The sequence below is a fragment of the Pezoporus occidentalis genome, unplaced genomic scaffold (assembly GCF_034315485.1).
Source record: "Pezoporus occidentalis ecotype Australia unplaced genomic scaffold, CSIRO_AGI_Poc_V1 ctg150, whole genome shotgun sequence".
NCBI lineage: Eukaryota > Metazoa > Chordata > Aves > Psittaciformes > Psittacidae > Pezoporus > Pezoporus occidentalis.
The window spans coordinates 711909-731923 of NW_026913317.1; the positions used below are offsets into that span (position 1 = coordinate 711909).

The following is a 20015-nucleotide window of genomic DNA, read 5'->3' on the forward strand; positions in this document are numbered from 1 at the left end:
CGGCGGGGCGGTCACAGCGCCCGCTCGGTCCCCGCCCTGGGCTGGGCGAGGGCTGCTGCAGGAGCTCTCCCCCTCCGCACCCGCGGGAGCCCGGCGAGCCGTCCGCACCGCCCTGTCGGCCCCTGAGAGGAGGCTCGCACCTGCTCGGCACGCGGGGAGCGGCGCTTGCCGCCGGGGAAAACCCTCTTCCTCGGCAGGAGGGGTGCGTGGAGCGAGGGGAAGTCCTCGTCTGGGTCACGCTGCCGGAGGAGGGGGCGATCCCTTCCATCGGGGCGGGGAAAGAAGCCGAGGGCTCCGGTGGTCCCTTCCCCCCCCCCCCCCAGCCATTGCTCAAAATCGACCCCCACTCGCGCCTCCCCCCCCCCCCCTCCCCGACGGGGCGTGTACAACGCTCTCTCTTGTCCCACATCCCTCCCTCCTTCGGCCCTGGCAGCGCCTGGGGCTCCCCGGCGGGCCACTCTCAGGGGCCACGAAGGCGCTGGTAGTCCCGGGACGACGACGGAGAAGCTGGAGCAGCCGAAGGTGGCGGGGCCCCCCGGCCACTAGCACCCTTGGTCCCCGCTGCACCCCCTGCAACCGCAGCCGTGGGGGATGTGGCATGTCGCGGTGCTGCCGGCGTGTAGCTCATTCCTGATGCCGCTGTTTGTCGCTGAGTTTTGAAGAGATTTATTGGCTGGCTCTTGCTAAGCCATGCTTGAGTAATCCGAGCTGCTGAGCGCCGTGGTGGAGCCCGGAGGGGGGGACGTCACTCCCTCTGGCAGCGGAGCAACATTAGTCTTCCAGCCCTCTAACCATCGCTACAGCGTCGGAAACTGCCGGGTCACGGCCATTTGCTTTGGAAAATTGGCGATGTTTGGTGCTAGAGATCGATTACTCTTGTAATCCAGCCCCCCACCTCCTCCTGCTTACCCCACCCCTACCCGCCCCAGACAATAGCGTCCGACTCCTCCAGGAAAAAATAGAAAAGAAAGCAAGGAAGGAAAAGAAAAAGAAAGAAAGAAAAAAAGAAACTGGGGGATGGATCTGACTCCAATAGGAAAAGCGTGTATCTAGAAGTGGTGCTAATGGGAAGAGATTTCCGAGCTTCAGAGGACGATGATTTGTCACAAAGGGTAGCCGGCTCGGTGCTCTGGGCTGGAGCCGTGTAGGAGATCCTTGGAGAAGTCATTGTGCACAGAAAACCGAAGACCTGTACAAACATGCCTGTTCGCAGAGGTCATGTGGCACCACAAAATACATTTTTGGGTACAATCATACGAAAATTTGAAGGGCAAAGTAAGTTCTCTCTTTCTATTTTGCTACAGTAGTTTGATTCTGCTTGTGACTAAATGGACAGCAGCTCCCGACTATTTTAAGTTTGTAGCTTGGAAAGAAAACCCCAGAGGTAAAGAGGGGATCTCTGGCAGGTGTAACATTGGGTTTGATCTAAAATACAGATTACCGACTTGAATTATTGGGTTTTTCCTTTTTTTTTAACCTCCCCCCACTCCCCCCAGTAATTCAAGGATCTTGACTGTATCCATATTGTATAGCTATAGAAGTTATATCTCTTTGCCTTCTTCTGAACCAGTGAGACGGCTATAAAAGTAGAGTGCTGCCTGTGCAATGTCTATAAAAAAAAAGCTAGATTTATTATCTTTATGATTGTTACCAATTATAATTGTCTTTTCAAAATAAAGCATAACAGACTTTGATTTAGAGGAAACAGATAATATGCAGAGGAGTTATTAAAGAGAAAATACTCTCTTACCTTGTTGTCATGACTGCATTTTAGTATTTTAATATAGCTGTCAAATATTTCCACTTTGTTTATGGAATCATAGAATATCTACCAGACCAGTGCAAATGCATCCTCAGAGCCTGTGAGATCTTTTCCAATGCAGCAGTTTGCTACCTGTCAAGGAGGCTGAAGCTGAAGTGTTTTTCCTGGCCAGAACTCTAGTTCACTGTTACCAATAAGAAGGAACACTTGATGCTTAACATGAATTTCATTTAGAAACAGTAGTTTTGATATATGTACATTTATTTAAATATTTAGCATAATTTTAGTATCAGTCTGGTGCAAACCGTTGCAGCTAATTCCAGTCTATATACTTCTTTATACTTAAGGCCATGATACTGATTTAATATTTATATTACTTGGGAAAAAAAAAAAAAAGAGCATGCTTGTAGTCCCAGTTTCTCTAAATGCTGTCAGTGTCGCTACTCAAAGTTTTCTTGCAGTGAAGTGTGTATATTTTGAAGTGTATAAAGCACTATCTATTAAATAGGCAAGTGATAGTGAAAGTTAAGCATGATGAAAAGACAGTAGAAAAAGTGTGAGTGAAATCTCTTTTTCCCTCCAAGTATTTCATTGTATTCAAAGACAGAATATCTTTAAAATATTGAAAACTCGTACTGCTAACTCGGCATCACATAAAAACACTTCTATGAAGCAAGGGACCTCCTAATGTCATTAAGTAAGCAGAAATTCATGCTATTAACAATAAATGTACCAAAGCTGCACATTTATAATTACAATGACAGCAGCGTGTTATAGTGGTAAACAGAAAGAAATGAAATAATGGTTGAAAACTTTTCAACCTTTCTGTCAGGTGAGGGTTTGGGAAGGGGTGATGTACAGAGGCACAGAACTTGAGCAGACTGTACAAAATGTTTCCAACATCACAATCTTTGGTTTTCATGCACTCTTCATGCTCCTTTTTTTTAACTAAGGAATATTTTCTTTTATAAATGTAACTTCTAAAGCAATCACAGAGGAAAAAAATACTATGATCTTTCTAGATAGTTTTGTTAAAATACTGACTACAAAGTTGCTGCCATTCACCTCAGTGAAAATCCCTGTGTAGTAGAGTGAGCTGGTTGGATTTTATCTGAGGAAGCCCTTCACCTGAATAAAGCCTCCTTCCTGAGGCCCCATGTCCCGTCCAGAAGAAGCTACTAACTTTTCAAGGACTTTCCTGGAGTTATGGCTGGCAGGATGGCACTCATCATCACCTGGGTTTCAGTGAAGCTAAAGAAGACAAAATTTTGTCCTTTTTAGACAAAAGAGTTTTGCAAAAGACTTGCATAAATTGGGTTTATTTCCTTAAAAGACAACTGTCTTAATCTTTGATGTATTTAAATTGGTTGAGGTTTATTTAAAAGCTATGTACCAAACTAGCTGCATTACTTGACTGAAAATCTCTGCATTTTAGGCATCCCAGTGAAAAGAAGGGTTGTTTAGCATCCATCCATGCAATTGACACTTTATGAAATGTTGAAAGAGCACTAAAAAATGCATCACTTTTATTGCAGATAAAAAATTCATCATTGCTAATGCTAGAGTGCAGAATTGTGCTATCATCTACTGCAATGATGCGTTCTGTGAGATGACCGGGTTCTCCAGGCCAGATGTCATGCAGAAACCTTGCACCTGTGATTTTCTTCATGGGCCAGAGACCAAAAGACATCATATTGCCCAAATTGCTCAAGCACTCCTGGGGTCAGAGGAGAGGAAAGTGGAAGTCACCTATTATCACAAAGACGGTAAACCCTGGTTTTATTTTCAAGACTTTTTGTGTGTTTGGTTACCAGTTGATTGGTAAAAGTGTGTTTGATTTGCTGCTCAGATCCTTTGTTGCAGTAGTGTTGTAAATTCCTTGAAAGTCCAGTGAAGCACACTTAGTATACCAGTAAGGGAATGTGCTCTGAAAGTAGTGGGTGTCTGAAGTACGCTGACTGTAGCACTGTGTTTGCAACTGCTGAACAGAAGTTATTCTCTCGGTTTATAGATCTCCTGAAGTAAAGAGCCCTACAATGACCAGATAAACACAAACATAGAGGGGACATACTGTGAATGTTAATTTTTATGAACTCTTTCATCTCACAGGGCATAGGAGTGGTGGATGAGTTTCACAGGGCTTAACTCTGCCCACCTCACACAGTTGGAAGCGAACCTTGATTTAAATTCAGTGTTCTGCTGGGAAAAGTACAACAAAGTTAAGTAGGAAAAATTGGCCTCTTAGGAAGAAAGCATTAGCTTATAAAGAAAGGATCAAGTCTCTGAAAAGAGAGATGAGATAATTGTGATGTTGGAGTACCTGCAACTGAACCACAGAAGTTGTCCTAAATAATGTCAGAGTAAAAATTTTGGAGTGGCTAAACTATGAAGAGTTTCCCTATTAATCAGTGAAGACTCAGTATGAGAAGAATGGCTAAATTTGCTGCACTGGTGCTTTTTCCTGTTAAGAGCCTAGGATGAATATATGACTGTACTTGCAGATTAAAGATGCATATGCATGAAAACTAATTATGAAACATAATAGTTATATGTAGAGGTTTGGGTTGGTTTTTTTCTTGTTTTTTTTTTTTCTTCTAGTTACACGGGGTTATTTACAGAAACATCCATCTTTCAAACAAATCCAAGTAATGGATAAGTGTGGTATACCTTATTATGTCTCTTGCTGTGTACACTCCTGGGAGAAGGAAAAGGAAATTCATATTCAAATGCTGAGCTTAAATTACTTCTGGAGAAATGCCAGCGTGCTGTTTGCATCAATTTTAGAATCACATGCAATGGATACTCTTGCATTTTGAAGTCACGGAGTTAAACCCTCTTCTCAAAAAGTCTGTTGTTATCTTGGAGAGACTTAAATAATATTATTTTTAGCTCAGGCTGGTATAATTCAGATAGGACTCGAGCCAACCATTCTACCCACGCTACCAGTATTTAAGCATATTCTTCTTAGCACATTCTCAGTAGAGTCCTTTATTCTTAGATCTAGTTTGTTGGTCTGGAGCAGATTTTGGTCAAGATTTGCTGTTGTAGCTGTGCTTTCAACACAGGTTTCTCAGGAGACCTGACACCATGTGTCTTTTGCACATCTAGCCTGTGTTTGTGTTAATTTGGCGTGTGTTAAAAATAATAGGAGAATGTCACTGCTAACTTTCACAGCCACCAGCCTGGAGCACTGTTCTGACATCTGGTTGTTTTAGAGTACTTCTGCCTCCCAAGACATGATGAGGGAGGGAAAGTGCTTAGCTAAAGTGCTGCTTATCTGTCAATTACCGTAAATATATATTTTCCTAAAATGCTGAATTCTGGCATTACACAACACACCATAATCTATTTGAGGCAAAACTGAAGTAAAAATATCTATAAAAACTGCCACGTCTTCCAAATAGTTTTGGATTTTGAAGTGTATTATGTACGGGAGTTGGGGATTATTCAGTGTAAACAAACATACATAAGGTTTCTCTGTAATTTCATTTCTGTGGATGGTTTCTTTAAATTACTAGACCATATGTTTAAAGGTTAAGGGATTTCAAAAGCACAGACAACAGTTCTAGACAAATTTGGGTTGAATCCCTCAAAATTTTACTGGTTGGAATGTGAACAGGACTTACCGTGTGCACTATATGAACTGCTAAATTTAAACAAATACAGTTGAATTATTTCAGATTGTAAATATAATTTAAAATACTAATTCACTGATTACAGGCAAAAAACAGCAAAATAGTCTGATACTCAAATGTGTAAATGTCTGACAGCTCAATTTATATATACAGGCTTTTTTGTTTCATTCCACATAATGTTTGATTTCTTTACAAAATGATTAAAAGATCTGAAGTTTTTGTAGTAACATATAATGGAAACTACCTATATGACAGATGTAATGAACATCAGTAAACATACCGTATGATTATTGTAAATCAGTGCATAGATATACCTCACTTTTCAACTTCTTCACATTTTTTAAATTTGCAAATTTGTTTTTGCAATTTAAAAATTATAACATACTCTCTATATTGTAACAATATACTGAATGGGGACAGCTAACAAGGACTTCCTCCAGGATTTAAAGCAAAATGAATTCAAAGAATTTGCTACAAATCTAAAGAGTTTAGTGCTGGGTTAGTGGCTTATTTTGTGCTGTGTGCATTGAGTGAATATAAGAATGTTTTAAGGGGTCCATCACAGCACAATTAGAAATGGAACTTTCTTTGTGTAACCCAAATTATTCCAATGAACTACCTACTGCTTGAAAGTTTGATTCTACATATTTCATAGCCACCCGTTGTATAATATTTAACGTAATACTAAGTATACGGAGGAGGAAGACAGCTCATGAAAGTGTGAATCGCTTGAGGTGCCACTGACTGGAGTTTCTGAATACCGTATTACACAGTCCTGAATAAATGCCCAGCCCGTTACTCCACATCACATTAAAATTTACTGTACATAAGCCACTGATTATATTAAAAAATATTTTAATATTTCAAAGTAAAACAAACATCAGTGGGGTCATATATCCCCTCACTTATAAAGCTGATTCGTCATCAGATGTCCAGCAATGCATATATCAGAATCACTCTACAACTGATGCTTTTTCTTTTTAATTCTAAATACCACCTCACATACTTTTAAAAAGTCACAACTTTAAAGTTCAACTTAAAAGGGTATTCTTGCAATATGTGTTGCATATGTATTGGGAATTGTGATTCTGACATTCTCTACTTGGCTATAACCCACTGTTCTAGATGACAGTGTAAGATTTAGAGTTTTAAACATCTTGATGCAAGACTGAATGCTGCTGTTCACTGTTTTAATCTTTAGGCCAGATCACACGCTTAAAGGGGGACAGAAGGGTGGGAAAACTTTCGTAGCAGACTTATTTTTCAGAAAAGGGCAGTTGCTTGAATTTACACTGCCTTAAACAAAGCTGACAGCAGATAGAGTGGTCAAGGGAGGACGCAAATTTGATGTATCACGGGTTTGTAAACGTGTTACCTAGACTGGCCATGTTTCCCTTTTCACTGTGCAGTGTGGAGTGGGTGCAGAGGAGAAGGAAAGAATACTTGCGGTAGCTTTGTCTAATTGTTTAGATGGCATAGAGGTGGCATGCCAGCATTACTTGCACACTCAGCAGGCACTGTCCTAAGCACTTGGGTGCCCTATCTTCACAGAAGTTTTTTAACGTATGCAGCTAAAAGCCTTACTAGCTCATCTTGCAGAATTTGTATCAGAGTGAGATTGTTACAATAGCCTACATTTGGTTTTAATTTCTCGTCACTCAGGTATTTTCACAATCCAGGCAAAGTTCTAGTCTTCTGTCCTGTTAAGAGTAGTGCCAAAGGAGGTGATTACATAGTTATCAAATGAATTAATTGCTACTGAGAAAATTGGGAACAGATGGATGCCAAAACTAAGGGTCCAAATTTATAAGTGCTCAACATGTAAGAAGCTCCACAAAAGTCACTGGATGTATTCATGGGATTAAAGACTCAGTAAATTTCTTTTTTAATGTAACTATCCCTTTTAAACAAGTACAATAGATAAATACAGACAAATCACAAGAACTATTATTTTGAAACATTTTTTTTTAAAGTCTTGCCCATTAGGTCTGTTTAATTAAAAATTATACTCTGATATAAAAGTAGCAGTATAGTGTATTCCTCAGTATCTCACAACTTCATTTTCACAAATCGTATAGCAACATGATCTGTATATAGTTGAAGGTAATATACTGCTGAATTCTTATTTTAATAAAGTTATTTGTGGGGAAAATGACAGCTCTTCCTTTGAGGATTCCATTTTGCAGTTTAAGTCATGGCATAAATCATACTCGACAGATGTAAAATATTGCTTGAAGTGGTAAAGCTGTAAAGCTTTTGACGTGAAAAGTATAATGGGGATTCAGAATGGATATATGATAATCAGACAGGATTGTAGCACGCTAAATACTTCTTACTCTACGCTTTGTGGACAACAGTGGTATGTCTGAGCTTACAGAGTTTACCTGTTAAAGGAGCTCATTTAAACTTACACTATACACATCAGATACGGGATAAGAAGCACTTCAGAAGAGGATAGGTTTAAGCAAAGATAAGATCAAGCAATTATCTGAAGAGTGTTTACAAACCTCACAAATTACTTGCCACTTAACCAGTTTGAGAAATTAAATTTGCTACAACTGACTGCAAATTAAACATATTTGTATTTTCAGAACACATTAAGATTCCAAAGTAATATTTTTAAGGCCTTTCAAATTCTTCTTTTAGGATAAGAAAAAAAAAAACAACACAACAAAACGTGTTTTGTGTTCTATAAATGCTGTGAACCTACCAGTCATTAAAAATGCAACTTAAAAGAAAGATCCTTGCATGTATGTCAAGTCCCCTAGATTACCTCTAACATGAAGGTCAGCAAGGGCAGTCTTGACTGGAGATTCAGTGCTTGGAGCAGAGCTGATGAGAAGGCTTATTGAATCAAGTAACTGTCGAATACCTTGCTGCTGTAGTTCTTGTTTAAGAAATACTGTTTGTATTTTGATAAAGAAACTGTTGCCCCCAACAAAAAGCTGCCCAATACCCCTGTCTTAATGCAAGTTTTTCTATACATCCTTAAAAAGCCCAGTCAAACATACAACCTTGGATCAAATCCAGAATGTTACTGAAGGTGTTGAACTAGTAGAAGTGGATGACCTTTTCTGATGTCTGTAATGTAATATTTCTACTTCAGGTTTTAATACTTGTCCCAAGAGACAAGTTATGTCCCTTGTCCTGTTCAATATTGGTTTTGCAACAGGGAACACTATCAGCAGAAAGCAAGTACCTCAATGATCAGAGTATCTCTTTTACCTATCCCTTTTCATTATGTGCCTGCTGAGAACTGTGGGTCACTTTTTCACATTTCACATGGGATACCTAATGATTATGATAAAGCAGCTCTCAGATACATGAAGGAGGTTTATTTGTGGGCCAGTTTCAACCTTATTTTTCAATTCCTTGGTGTTTACAATACATCTTTTTTTCTTTTCAGATTAGGATGAATTTATTTCCAGTAAGAAGGGGGATTTTATAGAAAGAATTTTTTTCCCATTCATGTATTCCTGCTAATGAGAGATAGTGTTTGAATAAAAAAAAGAACAATTAAATTGCCTTTCAATTATTATTGTCAGTGTTTAGGGTCATAAAGGTACGATTAGATATATTTAATTTTCTCAAATAATGAAGAATACAACTGCTATTATTATAATTACTGCATCTTTAACAGAAAAAGATATCTTGGGTTAGAAAAATACCTTTTGACAGTTTTAAGTCCCTCCATGGCACAAATAAAAAACCTGCAGGCTAGTGGATCAGAAGTCTTTCATTTCACTAGAGTCCAGAGGGAACTCTTCTGCCACTGGACTTCGGCAGTACAGTTTTACAGCCAGATTCAGAAAGTCACCGGGTCAATTTACACTAATGAAGGGACCCAAATTTCCCTTTCTTGAGCTGCAAAAAATCAATCATTGCTGACTTTCAAAAAGAGAGTCCCACAGTGGTAAGAAAGGTGTCACATTGCAGAGTGAATTGGCCCTAGAAGGTTACAATGTGATATACATACTCAGAGTTTTTCTAAGTTGTTTAGAATGATAATATCCTATGGAGGAGAGTTTAATCTTTTAAGTAGACTTTGCCTAACAAACTTTTTTATCTGCTTTGAATATACTCCTTTCAGTTTTAGTGAATGCTGTTTTGGGTTATAAGACAAAAAAAACAGGAGCTGTCAGTCTTATTTTTTTGTGTGTGGTTTCACATGATTTTATTGTGTCCTCTTTCCATCTTCAGTGTACATCCTTTCTAATGTTACCTTCTGCTGTGAGAGTTATTTCATACCTCTAATTTGCATTATCAATTGGTTCTTTCTTTTCTCCACCCAGTTGGCCCATATATCAGAGACGCAGAGAGCAAATCAGACATCATGCCTTGCAATAGAATGTGGGAAGAGCAATTGCTTGTCTAGTAGCAGCCTTACATATATTTGGTATTATACAAAACTTCAGAACATGGCACTTTGACTAGTACCAGTGTTGACACTGGTACTGTTCTCTCTGGTTTCAAGCATTGGAAAAAGAACAGTGGTGTGGATTAGATTTTATCTTAGTGTTTTCAAGGCCAGTTTTTAAGAGCTTCCTACATATTTGACTTAGTGTATGACTCCGTCTATGTTCTAAATAGACCGTATTCTTTCCAGGTTCTCAGCTAAGTATGGAAAAATACTCTGAATCAAGCAGTATAGGATTCAAAGTAGCAAGACCAAGCTGACTATGGAAATTGCTAACTGACTGGAAACTGCATATCTCAAAAGCAATCAGAACTGTAGCCGTGAAGCTAGATCTAGGCAGAGCCAGATGCATGACAATGACAGTGGGGTACTGTGGCTCTATAGTTACAGCTGGTTTCACACAGCCTGCATCTCTGAAAGTTCACACCTCTGAGGTGAGAAGTATTGGTGTAGCAATTTTGTATAGCTTGAACTTTTTTACTCTAGTATATTGGTTTTGTTTTAAAGGAAATAGACATATTTGAATTATTTCTTAGAAATTAAAATTTAATTTGGAAAGCAGAATTACAGCCATAACTAATCAAAAAATGCCTTTTGACCTCCAGCATTTCCATAGATACCCCATTTTAAGCTCCCTCACTGACTTTCTGGTACAATATAGCCTTTTTGTTTCTATTTTTCTTAATTCTTTAATTCTGTAATCACATTGAAATCTTATCAGTAGAGCTCACCACAAAGGATACCAAAATTCAATCTGGAAAAAAAAATCAAACCATATCTTTATATTGAGGTCCTGTTCTCTGTTTCATTAACCAGACTCTAGTTACAGATCTCATTATACCTAGTTTTGACCATGCCCTCGATGACAGCACTGAAGTGTTAGCCAACAAAGGATGTATTCCAGCTTCATTGTTCGCAGAGAGCCATCATGTCATCAAAACCTAAAGCTGGTGTTTAAATGTCAACATTATTAACTTTCTCATTGCAGCTAGTTGAGTGGGAAAGACCGTAAGAAAGCTTGGGTCAGAAATCACACCTGCCTTCAGTACTTCCCTGCTGCTGACGTTTCTTGCTTTCCTGCCCTTGTTTCTCTACAGTACGACACTCAATAAAAATCCTTTCTTTTATATTTTGCCATGACCTCATTTAAATCCCTGATTTGTCACACGAGACTGCAGTGGAAAGCAGAAAGTCCTGCCTAAATGGTCAGTTCAGAGAAACACAACAAGAATTTACTTCAAATACCAGGAAATTGGGATTTATAACGATACCCAAATACACTGATCCTTGACAGTTTCAACTTATGAAAAGTTGGCCTCTTTAGAGCAAATACATGGGACTCTATAGTAACTGTGCAACCATGCTTTTCACAGAACTAAACTGCAAAGTTTAATTTTTGCAAGACTAAAAAGCCTGATCTTGGTAGTAGAGGACAGTTGGTAGAGGCATTCCACTGCTAACTAGCACTAACTGGATCTGAGCTGCTGCATACAAAGGCAAGAAGTTAGGAAAGAAAAATCCAAAACAGACAAAACATTCCTCCGTTTTAATCCACAAGGCAGAGAGGCAGAGATGACTTCAGAACAAGGATAGATATGATAGATATATACAGGGATTTTTTTTATCTTATACCTAGGCTTCTTGAGAAGCAGTTAATCATCATTTACTAATCATTCATCACTAACACGCATGTTCTAAAGCACTTATTCCCAGCTGTTCTCAGACTTTGGAGTCTGTGCCCTTTTAAGAGTATTTCTTAGAGCGTTCTCTGCTGATTGTCATTCAAATCAATGCAAGTGTATCTCTGAAAATAGCTTGCAAATTTCCTCCTTTCAAAACTCATTTGTGCCAATCTGCTTTACTCCTTCCTCTCTGGAAAAAATGCCAGCTAATCTCATTAGTATTTTGCATGTTTGTGGCTGTTGTACAAGAAAGCATTTCTTTTTATATTTTCAAAAGAATATGAAACTTACTATTCCATAAATCCTTTTGTCATGGTATTCACGGTAAAAACTGTCGCTTGAAAAATGGCTTTCAACTCACAAATGGGAAACAAAGAAAAAAAAAACATAGTCCATGTCATTTTAAATAGTGATAAAAGAAAGGAAAATATGTTTCTCTTTTTTTTCTTTCTGTGCCCAGCATTTATTTTGCATAATAGAATATACCAGGAATTAATGTAAGACCAAAGTCCATCCAACAGAAAAGACACCACTTCCCCAAAAGACTATTTCTGGAGTCACAGACAACATACCTTGTTATATGAGAGAATAACAGCCTTGAAGTACAAAACCAGGTATCTATAGCCTTCTCTGTAAATTAATGGAGCTGCTCATGAACTGCTGTGGAAGACAGTCTATGTCAGTCTTGAGCCAGTGTCTGCTGGTCCACAGTACAGAGCATCCTTAATGCTTCAGTAAGTTACACTGATTGTTTATGGCAACAAGAATGAGTTGGCAAAGAATTGGCTTTAGTGTTTTACAAACAGAGTTCCAAAGAAAAGTTCTGTAAAGGGATAAAGCAGAGTTTGAGTACTGTTTGTGGGTCAACACCACACTGTATTAAGATGCTGTTTCTCTTCACCCTAAAACTTGAAAATTGATTTTCTTGTGTCAGGAATAGAACTGGGGTCTAAGGAGCTGTTCCTGAATGCTTAAAAAGTTAATTAAAAACTACTAACTGCTACTGCAGCTACAAGCAGAATTAGTATCTGATATCTGTAATGTTGGTAGATCACTAGGAAGGGTGGCACTAGGTACGAGTGGCATTCCCTTTCTCTGGTTACTGTTTATTTAAAGCAGGAAAAGAGGAAGGAATACATGATCTGCAGACAACTCTTCTTCTAGCCGACAGGTATACAATTCTATTTTATAAAAGCCACTACGTAAACCAAGAATATTATAGCCAAGGGACCTTTTCAACAGACCATGCAAGTCTTTAAATCCATTTCTGGTTGTCATTTAACCTCATTCATAAAAAAAAACAGATCCTGCAGAAGCAGAATTGCCAATAGCATGACTGTCTCTGAAGAACTCAACCCAGGCAAAATATATTTATTAGCCAGATAAATACATTCTGTGTATGTGCTTGTATTTCAAACATGATTTCTCTCACATTTCAGTGTGCAAGAGCATTTGTTTCTGCTTCATGGGAACTCAGTGAATCGTTTCCCTTTTAAGTAATATTTCAGTCTTTATCCCTTTTGTTTTCACCTTGGGATCATTTTCCTGTAAATAAAAAAGTGGTGAATAAAGCACTTTATTTCCACTTTCTGAGGAACTGAAAAAAATACATTAACTAGTTTTTGAAATGATGGAGAAAGAATTCTGTATGTTTAACCTTGATTGTTAACTGGAAAGTAAATTATCCAAACTTCTTTTTGCCCTTTAGAGGCCACAGGCACTGAAATATCAGACATAACTGAAATACCATAGTTATGAAGATCACACTGAGGTTCAGTTGCTCCAAGGGAAATTACTGACTTGAACTTTTACATGTAAAAACAAATTTATGATTAGATTTTCAATTATATATATTGTGTCATACATACATACATATATATATATATATTGTTAAAGGGCATTTCTCCTTTTCAAGAGGTTTAACAAGCACTTTGAAGAACTGCCAAAGTTACCTCCTACCCAATCGTAGAATACAAACTGATACTCTATAGTTTGCAAGTTTTACTAATAAAGCATTATTCTTATTAAACACATTCAATCACACAAGTCTGAACTGCGCAGCAATTTAAAGTGACTCCTAATGAGCTGATTGACTAATGCAGTCTCTTTGACAGGTTATTCTCAAAAAGCTCACTGTTCCAAACCATCATTCTCTAGTGTAGTTTTCACTATCCTTCTCTCTTTTTTTAAGACAGTACACCAAGGTTGTATCTTAACATTTCCCAGTATAGACAAGAGCATTGTGTGTAATAAATAAATGTCAAAAAAAAAACCAACCCCAAATATGATCAAGTCCAAGAAATGGATACAGACTGAGAATACAAAATTACATTCAACAGGGAATAGTTCTGTAAAACAATCTTTAACAAAAATTGCACTGAATGGGAATTACTCTTAAATGACTGTCTCAGACCTGGGATGATGCAGTTGTGTACATGTCTCTGGTAATAAAGGTTAACTTCTAGAGAAATTACACATTCTGATAGAGAGGATATATAATGTAATGGTCATTAAGTGCTGGAATGAGTTAGAAACAGCTTGTGTAATTCTGAACAGCAGAAGGGCCCAAACTGATTCCTCCTCTTGCCACAGGGTTAAAGAAAGCATAGGTGGAATCCAGTCCTGTTCATCTTTTTCCCATATAAGCCCAGTATCAACTTAAGTCCTTAGATTTTCCAAATTGGATACAGAAAATAGAACTGCCAAATAAACAACAAAGAAATAACATACTTTAAAGGAAAGTAAAACTATATGTTATCTGAGTATTATTTCTCTTCTAACTGGTGCTGAATGTCTCATATAACTAACAAGGCTTATTTCCTTCCCAAACCAAAAAAAACTTCCACTCTCCAAACATTCAAATAACTGACATTTCATCAGACTCTAGCTTAATTCAGCTTTTTAGGTGTGTGTCCTGGAGTCTATCCTCCATGATCCTGAATACTTGTGAGAGTTACATAAACTTACCAATGGGAAAATGGACATTTCTGCAGGATATAGTACATGTGTTCAGACTGAACTAGCTCATTTCTAAACTTGATATATTAACCAGGGTTATTCTCATAATGTAGTTTAGATCATAATTTTTTTCCCCTCTTGGATTTCACCCTTTGTTTGTATCTTGTTTTTTAGAAACTGGCACAATCTGTATAACAAGTAATGCTTTGTTTCACAGGGGAACCTTTAAATAGCAATCACTCAGCCGTGTTTGCTTGCAGAAAGCATTCTGTTAGGATGGCATGTATTCTAACTAATATATAACATTTTACCATTCCAGTAAAGCAAAGAAGTCCTTTTGTTAGACTGGTCTTTTATAGCCATCACCAAGAATAATTTAGGTCGGGAGGAGGCTCAGGAGGTCATCCAGTCCAGCTTCCTGCTGAAAGCAGGAGCAACACAGAATTCAGACTAGGTTGCTTAGGGCTTAGTCCAGTTGGGTGCCAGGATGGAGATAACACAGCCTCCCTGGGCAACATGTTTCAGTGCTCAGTTACCCTCATTTTGAAACTGGTTTGTCCTTATACCATGTCAGGACCTTCTCCATTTTAACTGAAAGCATTGCCTATTATTTTCTTGTTATGCCAGTAGACAATCTGCCTCCATCTCCCACTAATTTCCTCATAGCTACTGAAAGGCTGTTATTACATCCTTGAAAGCTATCCCGCCTGGCCAAGGCCAGTTTCCTCAACCTCTCCTCACAGGTTGCTCTAAGCCCATATCCATCTTGTATATATGCTCACTCAAGTTTATCAACAGCTATTTTGTTGTAGTAAGGGTACACAGCTGGTTACACTGTTCCAGGTGTGACATAATGAACAGTGAGGAAATGAGAAGTGTCACTTTCCTTAATCTACTGGCTACACTTGTGATGATAACCCAGCATGCTTTATCCTGGATGCAGTTGGAGTCAAATTTCTTAAGAGATCACTGACTCAATCCTCTTCCACTACTTTGAACCCTGTCTCAAGATTCAAAGGTCTCCCAGACTGAGGCAGGGAATCTATAGAGTACCTCAGCTTTATCTGCAACAGTTGGCACTAACTCACCCTCCCCACTCAGACACAGGCTCACATTATGCTTGTTTATTCTTTTACTGCTCACATCACTAGCAACAGCTATCTGTTGCCCTTGATATCCCGAGTTTCAAGTCTAGCTCAGCTTTTCCTTTCCAAAGACCATCCCAGCATGCCTGGGCAGTGTTTCTGTATTTCTCCACTGCAGTCTGCCCTTGCTAGCACCACCTTTATATATCTTACATGTCTTTTTCTTACTGGAGCTCAGTCATAAGCTCTCTGCTGAGGCAGCTGGTCTTCTGATACATCTACACGTTCTTTGAGTATCTGGATGAACTGCTGTTGTGCTTGAGGGAGGGTGTTTGTGCTATACCCTCTGGGAAGTCTGAAGACATTAGTTGTAATTTTTTTTTTCTTTTTTTTTTCCTTAATTCAGTAGCACATATGTAGGTGTTTTATACATCTTTTATTATACTAATTGGCGTTCCTCTTACTTCAATGTTCTGTATTAAGTCAAGTCTACTGCATGAAATTTTACATTATTTAGATACACTTTCACATGCATTAGGAAATCCTGTTTACATTGTACGTTAAAAATGGTTGAAGTTGTAACCTAGATATTGTTTGCCAGAAGATCTTTTCCAAATGTCATTTCTGATGTGCTACATGGTATAAATTCCAAGTTGCTACTCATTTTATTATGAGAAACTACATGCTCAGTGGTTTCCTGTATATCAGGTCAATCTGGCTGACCTGTTAGGCATCTGCCGGGTGTGCTTTGGCAGATTTTTTATATAAACATGTTTGAGTTAAGAAGAAAATAGACATTCTATTGCTTATTTTGCTGTGGATTACAGACATCCAAACAGCTTAATGCTAAAGATAATTGTAATGGAGGAGGCCTTGTAAGTTTTAGAGGCAATTAATCAATTACCTTATACTGGGAAGTAAATGCAACTGCCCCTGGCAAATAGCTGGGGCACCCCAGGCATGTGTTATTCAGCACTTCATTCCCATCATTAAAGATGCACAGCAAACAGATCTAGGAGAGGAATATTTCTCACAGCCTGTGGGATTCTTGTAGTGACTTCCAGAGGTGAGGTAACCTCATTGAAACACTCATCTCAGAAGAAAAAGATTTTTGCTAACATTTCCTTATATAGCTCATGGCAGAAAACAGCACTTCCATCTCCATTTTTCTTTTCCATTTACCACCTTTTATTTCATATTTTCTTCAAGAAATGATAGATACAGTGATTTGTCCTATGCTCTGTCTTCCAAGTTAGTGACGGGGAGATAGAAATCTGCTGATTTCTTCAAGAGTTAATACTGCCCTTTTCCTTTAAGCCAGTGCCAACTACTATTCCTCTAGCCTGTCAAATAATACAGTATCAGAGTGTGGTAACCACCTCCCCACAGGAGCTCAGCACATCTGGCTGCCAGCATTGTTGGCACATGACACCCTGCTGGAGCTTGCCCCCAACACACGGTACATAATGTGTCAGCAGCAAAGCATCAGGAATCCTGCAGCTTTTGTGGTACTGCAGTGGTGTTAGATCCATGGTTTTAAGCAGAGCCCCTTCAAATACCCATGATTTAGGGATGTACTTTCAACTGAGGATACTAAAAAAGATAACTGAGACATTATCTCATTGGTTTAAGTCACCCCAGATGGGTGGCCTAACATCCTAATCAGATCTTCAACCCATTCCATGTTTTCTTTCAGTTCTTTATACATAGACAAGGATTGTTAAGCAAACACAATGTGACAAAGCATATTTAATGAATATTATTAATGACGAGTTCAGCTGCTGTTGGAAGGTGTTGATAAGCTTCATTAAATATACTTCCACTGACTAGAACAGAACTGATGATAATTTTATTACAAAAATCATTTTTCTCCCTAGTGAATGCATATTTGACACTTGCAAATCTGCTTGTTTCATGATGGATATAATTTTTAATCATCCTAATGTAATCTTAAAAACTTCATCAATAAAACCTGCACTACTGACTTTCCTAAGGAAACTGTCTTCTCTTTTCCGATGTGACAGATAAAAGCATCTTGGGGGTGTACAGCAGCAATTCCTGGCAGTACACTACCAGTGCCTATTGCACCTACAATCAGTTAATTTGATGATGCAGAAGAGAACATGTCAAGCACATGCATTACAACCCAGTATTTTGTAAGGATTTCTGATTCGTTTGGGTTTTTTTTTTGTGTTTTTTATTTCAACTCAGCCGCAGAGCCATTTCTACTTCTGTACTAGTTGATAGGAGGTTCACACATTGACAGTATACTTGCAGTCATTTCTGCATGTAACATGTATAGTGTAGTATTCAGGGTAGCTACTTGTATGGGCTTCATTTCTGCACAGGGTTAATTCAATGTGCATAGCACTGTGACATCTTATTTTTAATTTACAGGAATGAGAATATACAAATAATTTCTCATTCTCAGACTGGACCAAATTGCCATTAATAGCCAATTGCCAATTAATAGCCAGTTGCAAATGTTGACCTTTTTTTGTCAGTGAGAAAGTTAAATATAATTGGTCCTACAAAGGTTAGGTAAAATCAGAGTGTGACCAAGAGCCAAAAGGAAGGCTTGTTTCTGATACTGTGCCTTGCAGAGGAATACAGTTATCTTTACAAACAGGTATTACAAAACAACTTACCCTTGTGACTAACGTAACTTCAGAAATGCTGTTTACTTCCCACGTATTTGTGGACTTTATCTAAAACAAAAGAAATGCAAACCCAACCTCTCAAACCAAATCAGTTTAATTTCTAAGAAGGCTTTTGAATAACTGAAAAGCTTGTGGTTTTTATTTGAATTTGAAAATATCTGATAGTTACATGTTTGATATTTAGATATTTAATAAAAGCTTTACAGGTAAATGCTTTATTGACATCTTGTTGAACAAATCACCTACTGATCAGTGAGTCATTCCTTTTTAGACACACAATATACTGTGTACATTTTGCAAGCAGTTATGAAACCAAAATAACTTAGAGATATTTTAAACCTGAAGTAATTTCATACTAACTACAGGTCTAACCTGTAGGGTTATGGCATTTTTATAATTCTTTTATATTTTTATAGTCTTCTTAAAATTACCATTTTCTCCCTGGAGCCCAAGATAATCAAAGTGAATATGATAGGAAATTTTAGAGATCAGGGCAGTGAGTTCAACCGTGAAACTGCCCAGGTGTGTTGGCTGGAATAAATAAGTGTATTATTTTAAAGTGAAAATGCTAAATATAAACCTTTTTTTGAGTACAGGATTGACAATTTCATTAAGCCTACCCAAACAGCCTTTCTGAAGTGCAGCAAAAAGGGTAATAAGCAAAGCATCTGGCTAAAGGCTACTGTGCATCATCCCAAACTGCTCTTCCCAAAGCCTGCAATGGTAAATTCAGCTATTCTTTCAATATTTTACTCAGTATAGAAGCCTTTATGCATACCTGTGTTGGAGGTTGATAGCGTCTGACATTTTATGGGAATAAAATACCAGAACTGTGATGCCGAACTCAGATCAGGATCAAAGTTAACCTGCTCCCTGAGATATTATCTGCAAAGGAAGCTTTCTAAAGGGGATTAAAGAATTATAAAGAAAGTTTTTTATTACCTGCCATAAACATATCATCCATATATTCTAGAAGAAAAACATTACTAAGGAAAAATTAACAGAATAAAGGGGTTTTGAGTCCGTCCTCTTCTGCTGTGCTATGAATACTGAGCAAACTGACAGTGTTGTTATGCAACAGCAGTGCATGAAGGAAAAAGTAGGATTGAATCAAGTTGAAATCCATTTTAGTTGTTCAAAGCGTATCAGTCAAATTAATTATACTGTGAGAAATTTTAGGGTCTCAGGGCTGCAGTCTTAGATTTATTGAGAAGTTTATGTGTTTAAGCAAGTGGGAGAAAAGCATGCAAAAAACTGCGGGAGAAGTTCCTACGTAGCTCCATGCATAAAGCTCATTTCACCTTTCATATTATTGCAGCTTTCAGTGGGGAAAGGAAGGGGAATGGGGATTCTCAAGCATACATAGAATTACTTTTTTTCTTCTGTTGAAATTCTTTCAACTTAACACAAGTAAAGCAGCTGGTATGGTCATATGCTGAACATAAATCAGCTGAGCACACCTGGCAAGTAGCTGTAGTTTGTTGGTTAACAGGAATCATACTGTCCTTCTTTACAAAGGTGCCCACAGTTTTAACCCTGTAATTCTTTTCAAATTATGAGGTATGTTCAATCTTTCCTTCAGTCAAGGCATTACAATGCATGGCCAGATTTTCAAGAAAAGCTTACTGAATTAGAATACTCAGCTCTTTGGTTCTGTGAGTATTTTGATTTTGGTTGTTTATGAGGTTTGAAAATGGCCTGCATTGTGTGCCTAAACGAGAGCTGATCTTTCCTGAAAATCTAGCCTGAGTTGCAAACTTAGGGAAGTTGTAAATATGATTTCATGAATGGTTCGCTGTTGGTTTTCTCTATTATA

At 38.1% G+C, this 20015-nt stretch overlaps 1 protein-coding gene across 4 annotated transcripts in view; it reads left to right on the forward strand.

The window, feature by feature from the left end:
* The first annotated feature begins 476 nt into the window (after nt 1-476).
* The window catches only part of KCNH7 (potassium voltage-gated channel subfamily H member 7), a 244992-nt gene continuing 225453 nt past the window's right edge, over nt 477-20015 (forward strand). For 3 of the 4 annotated variants that reach the window (XM_062611040.1, XM_062611041.1, XM_062611042.1), the window contains exons 1-2: nt 477-1275; nt 3298-3528. In XM_062611040.1, the coding sequence (XP_062467024.1) occupies nt 1200-1275; nt 3298-3528 (307 nt within the window). In that variant the 5' untranslated portion in view covers nt 477-1199. The remainder of the gene's footprint in view (nt 1276-3297; nt 3529-20015) is intronic. The other variant, XM_062611043.1, reaches the window with a different exon arrangement.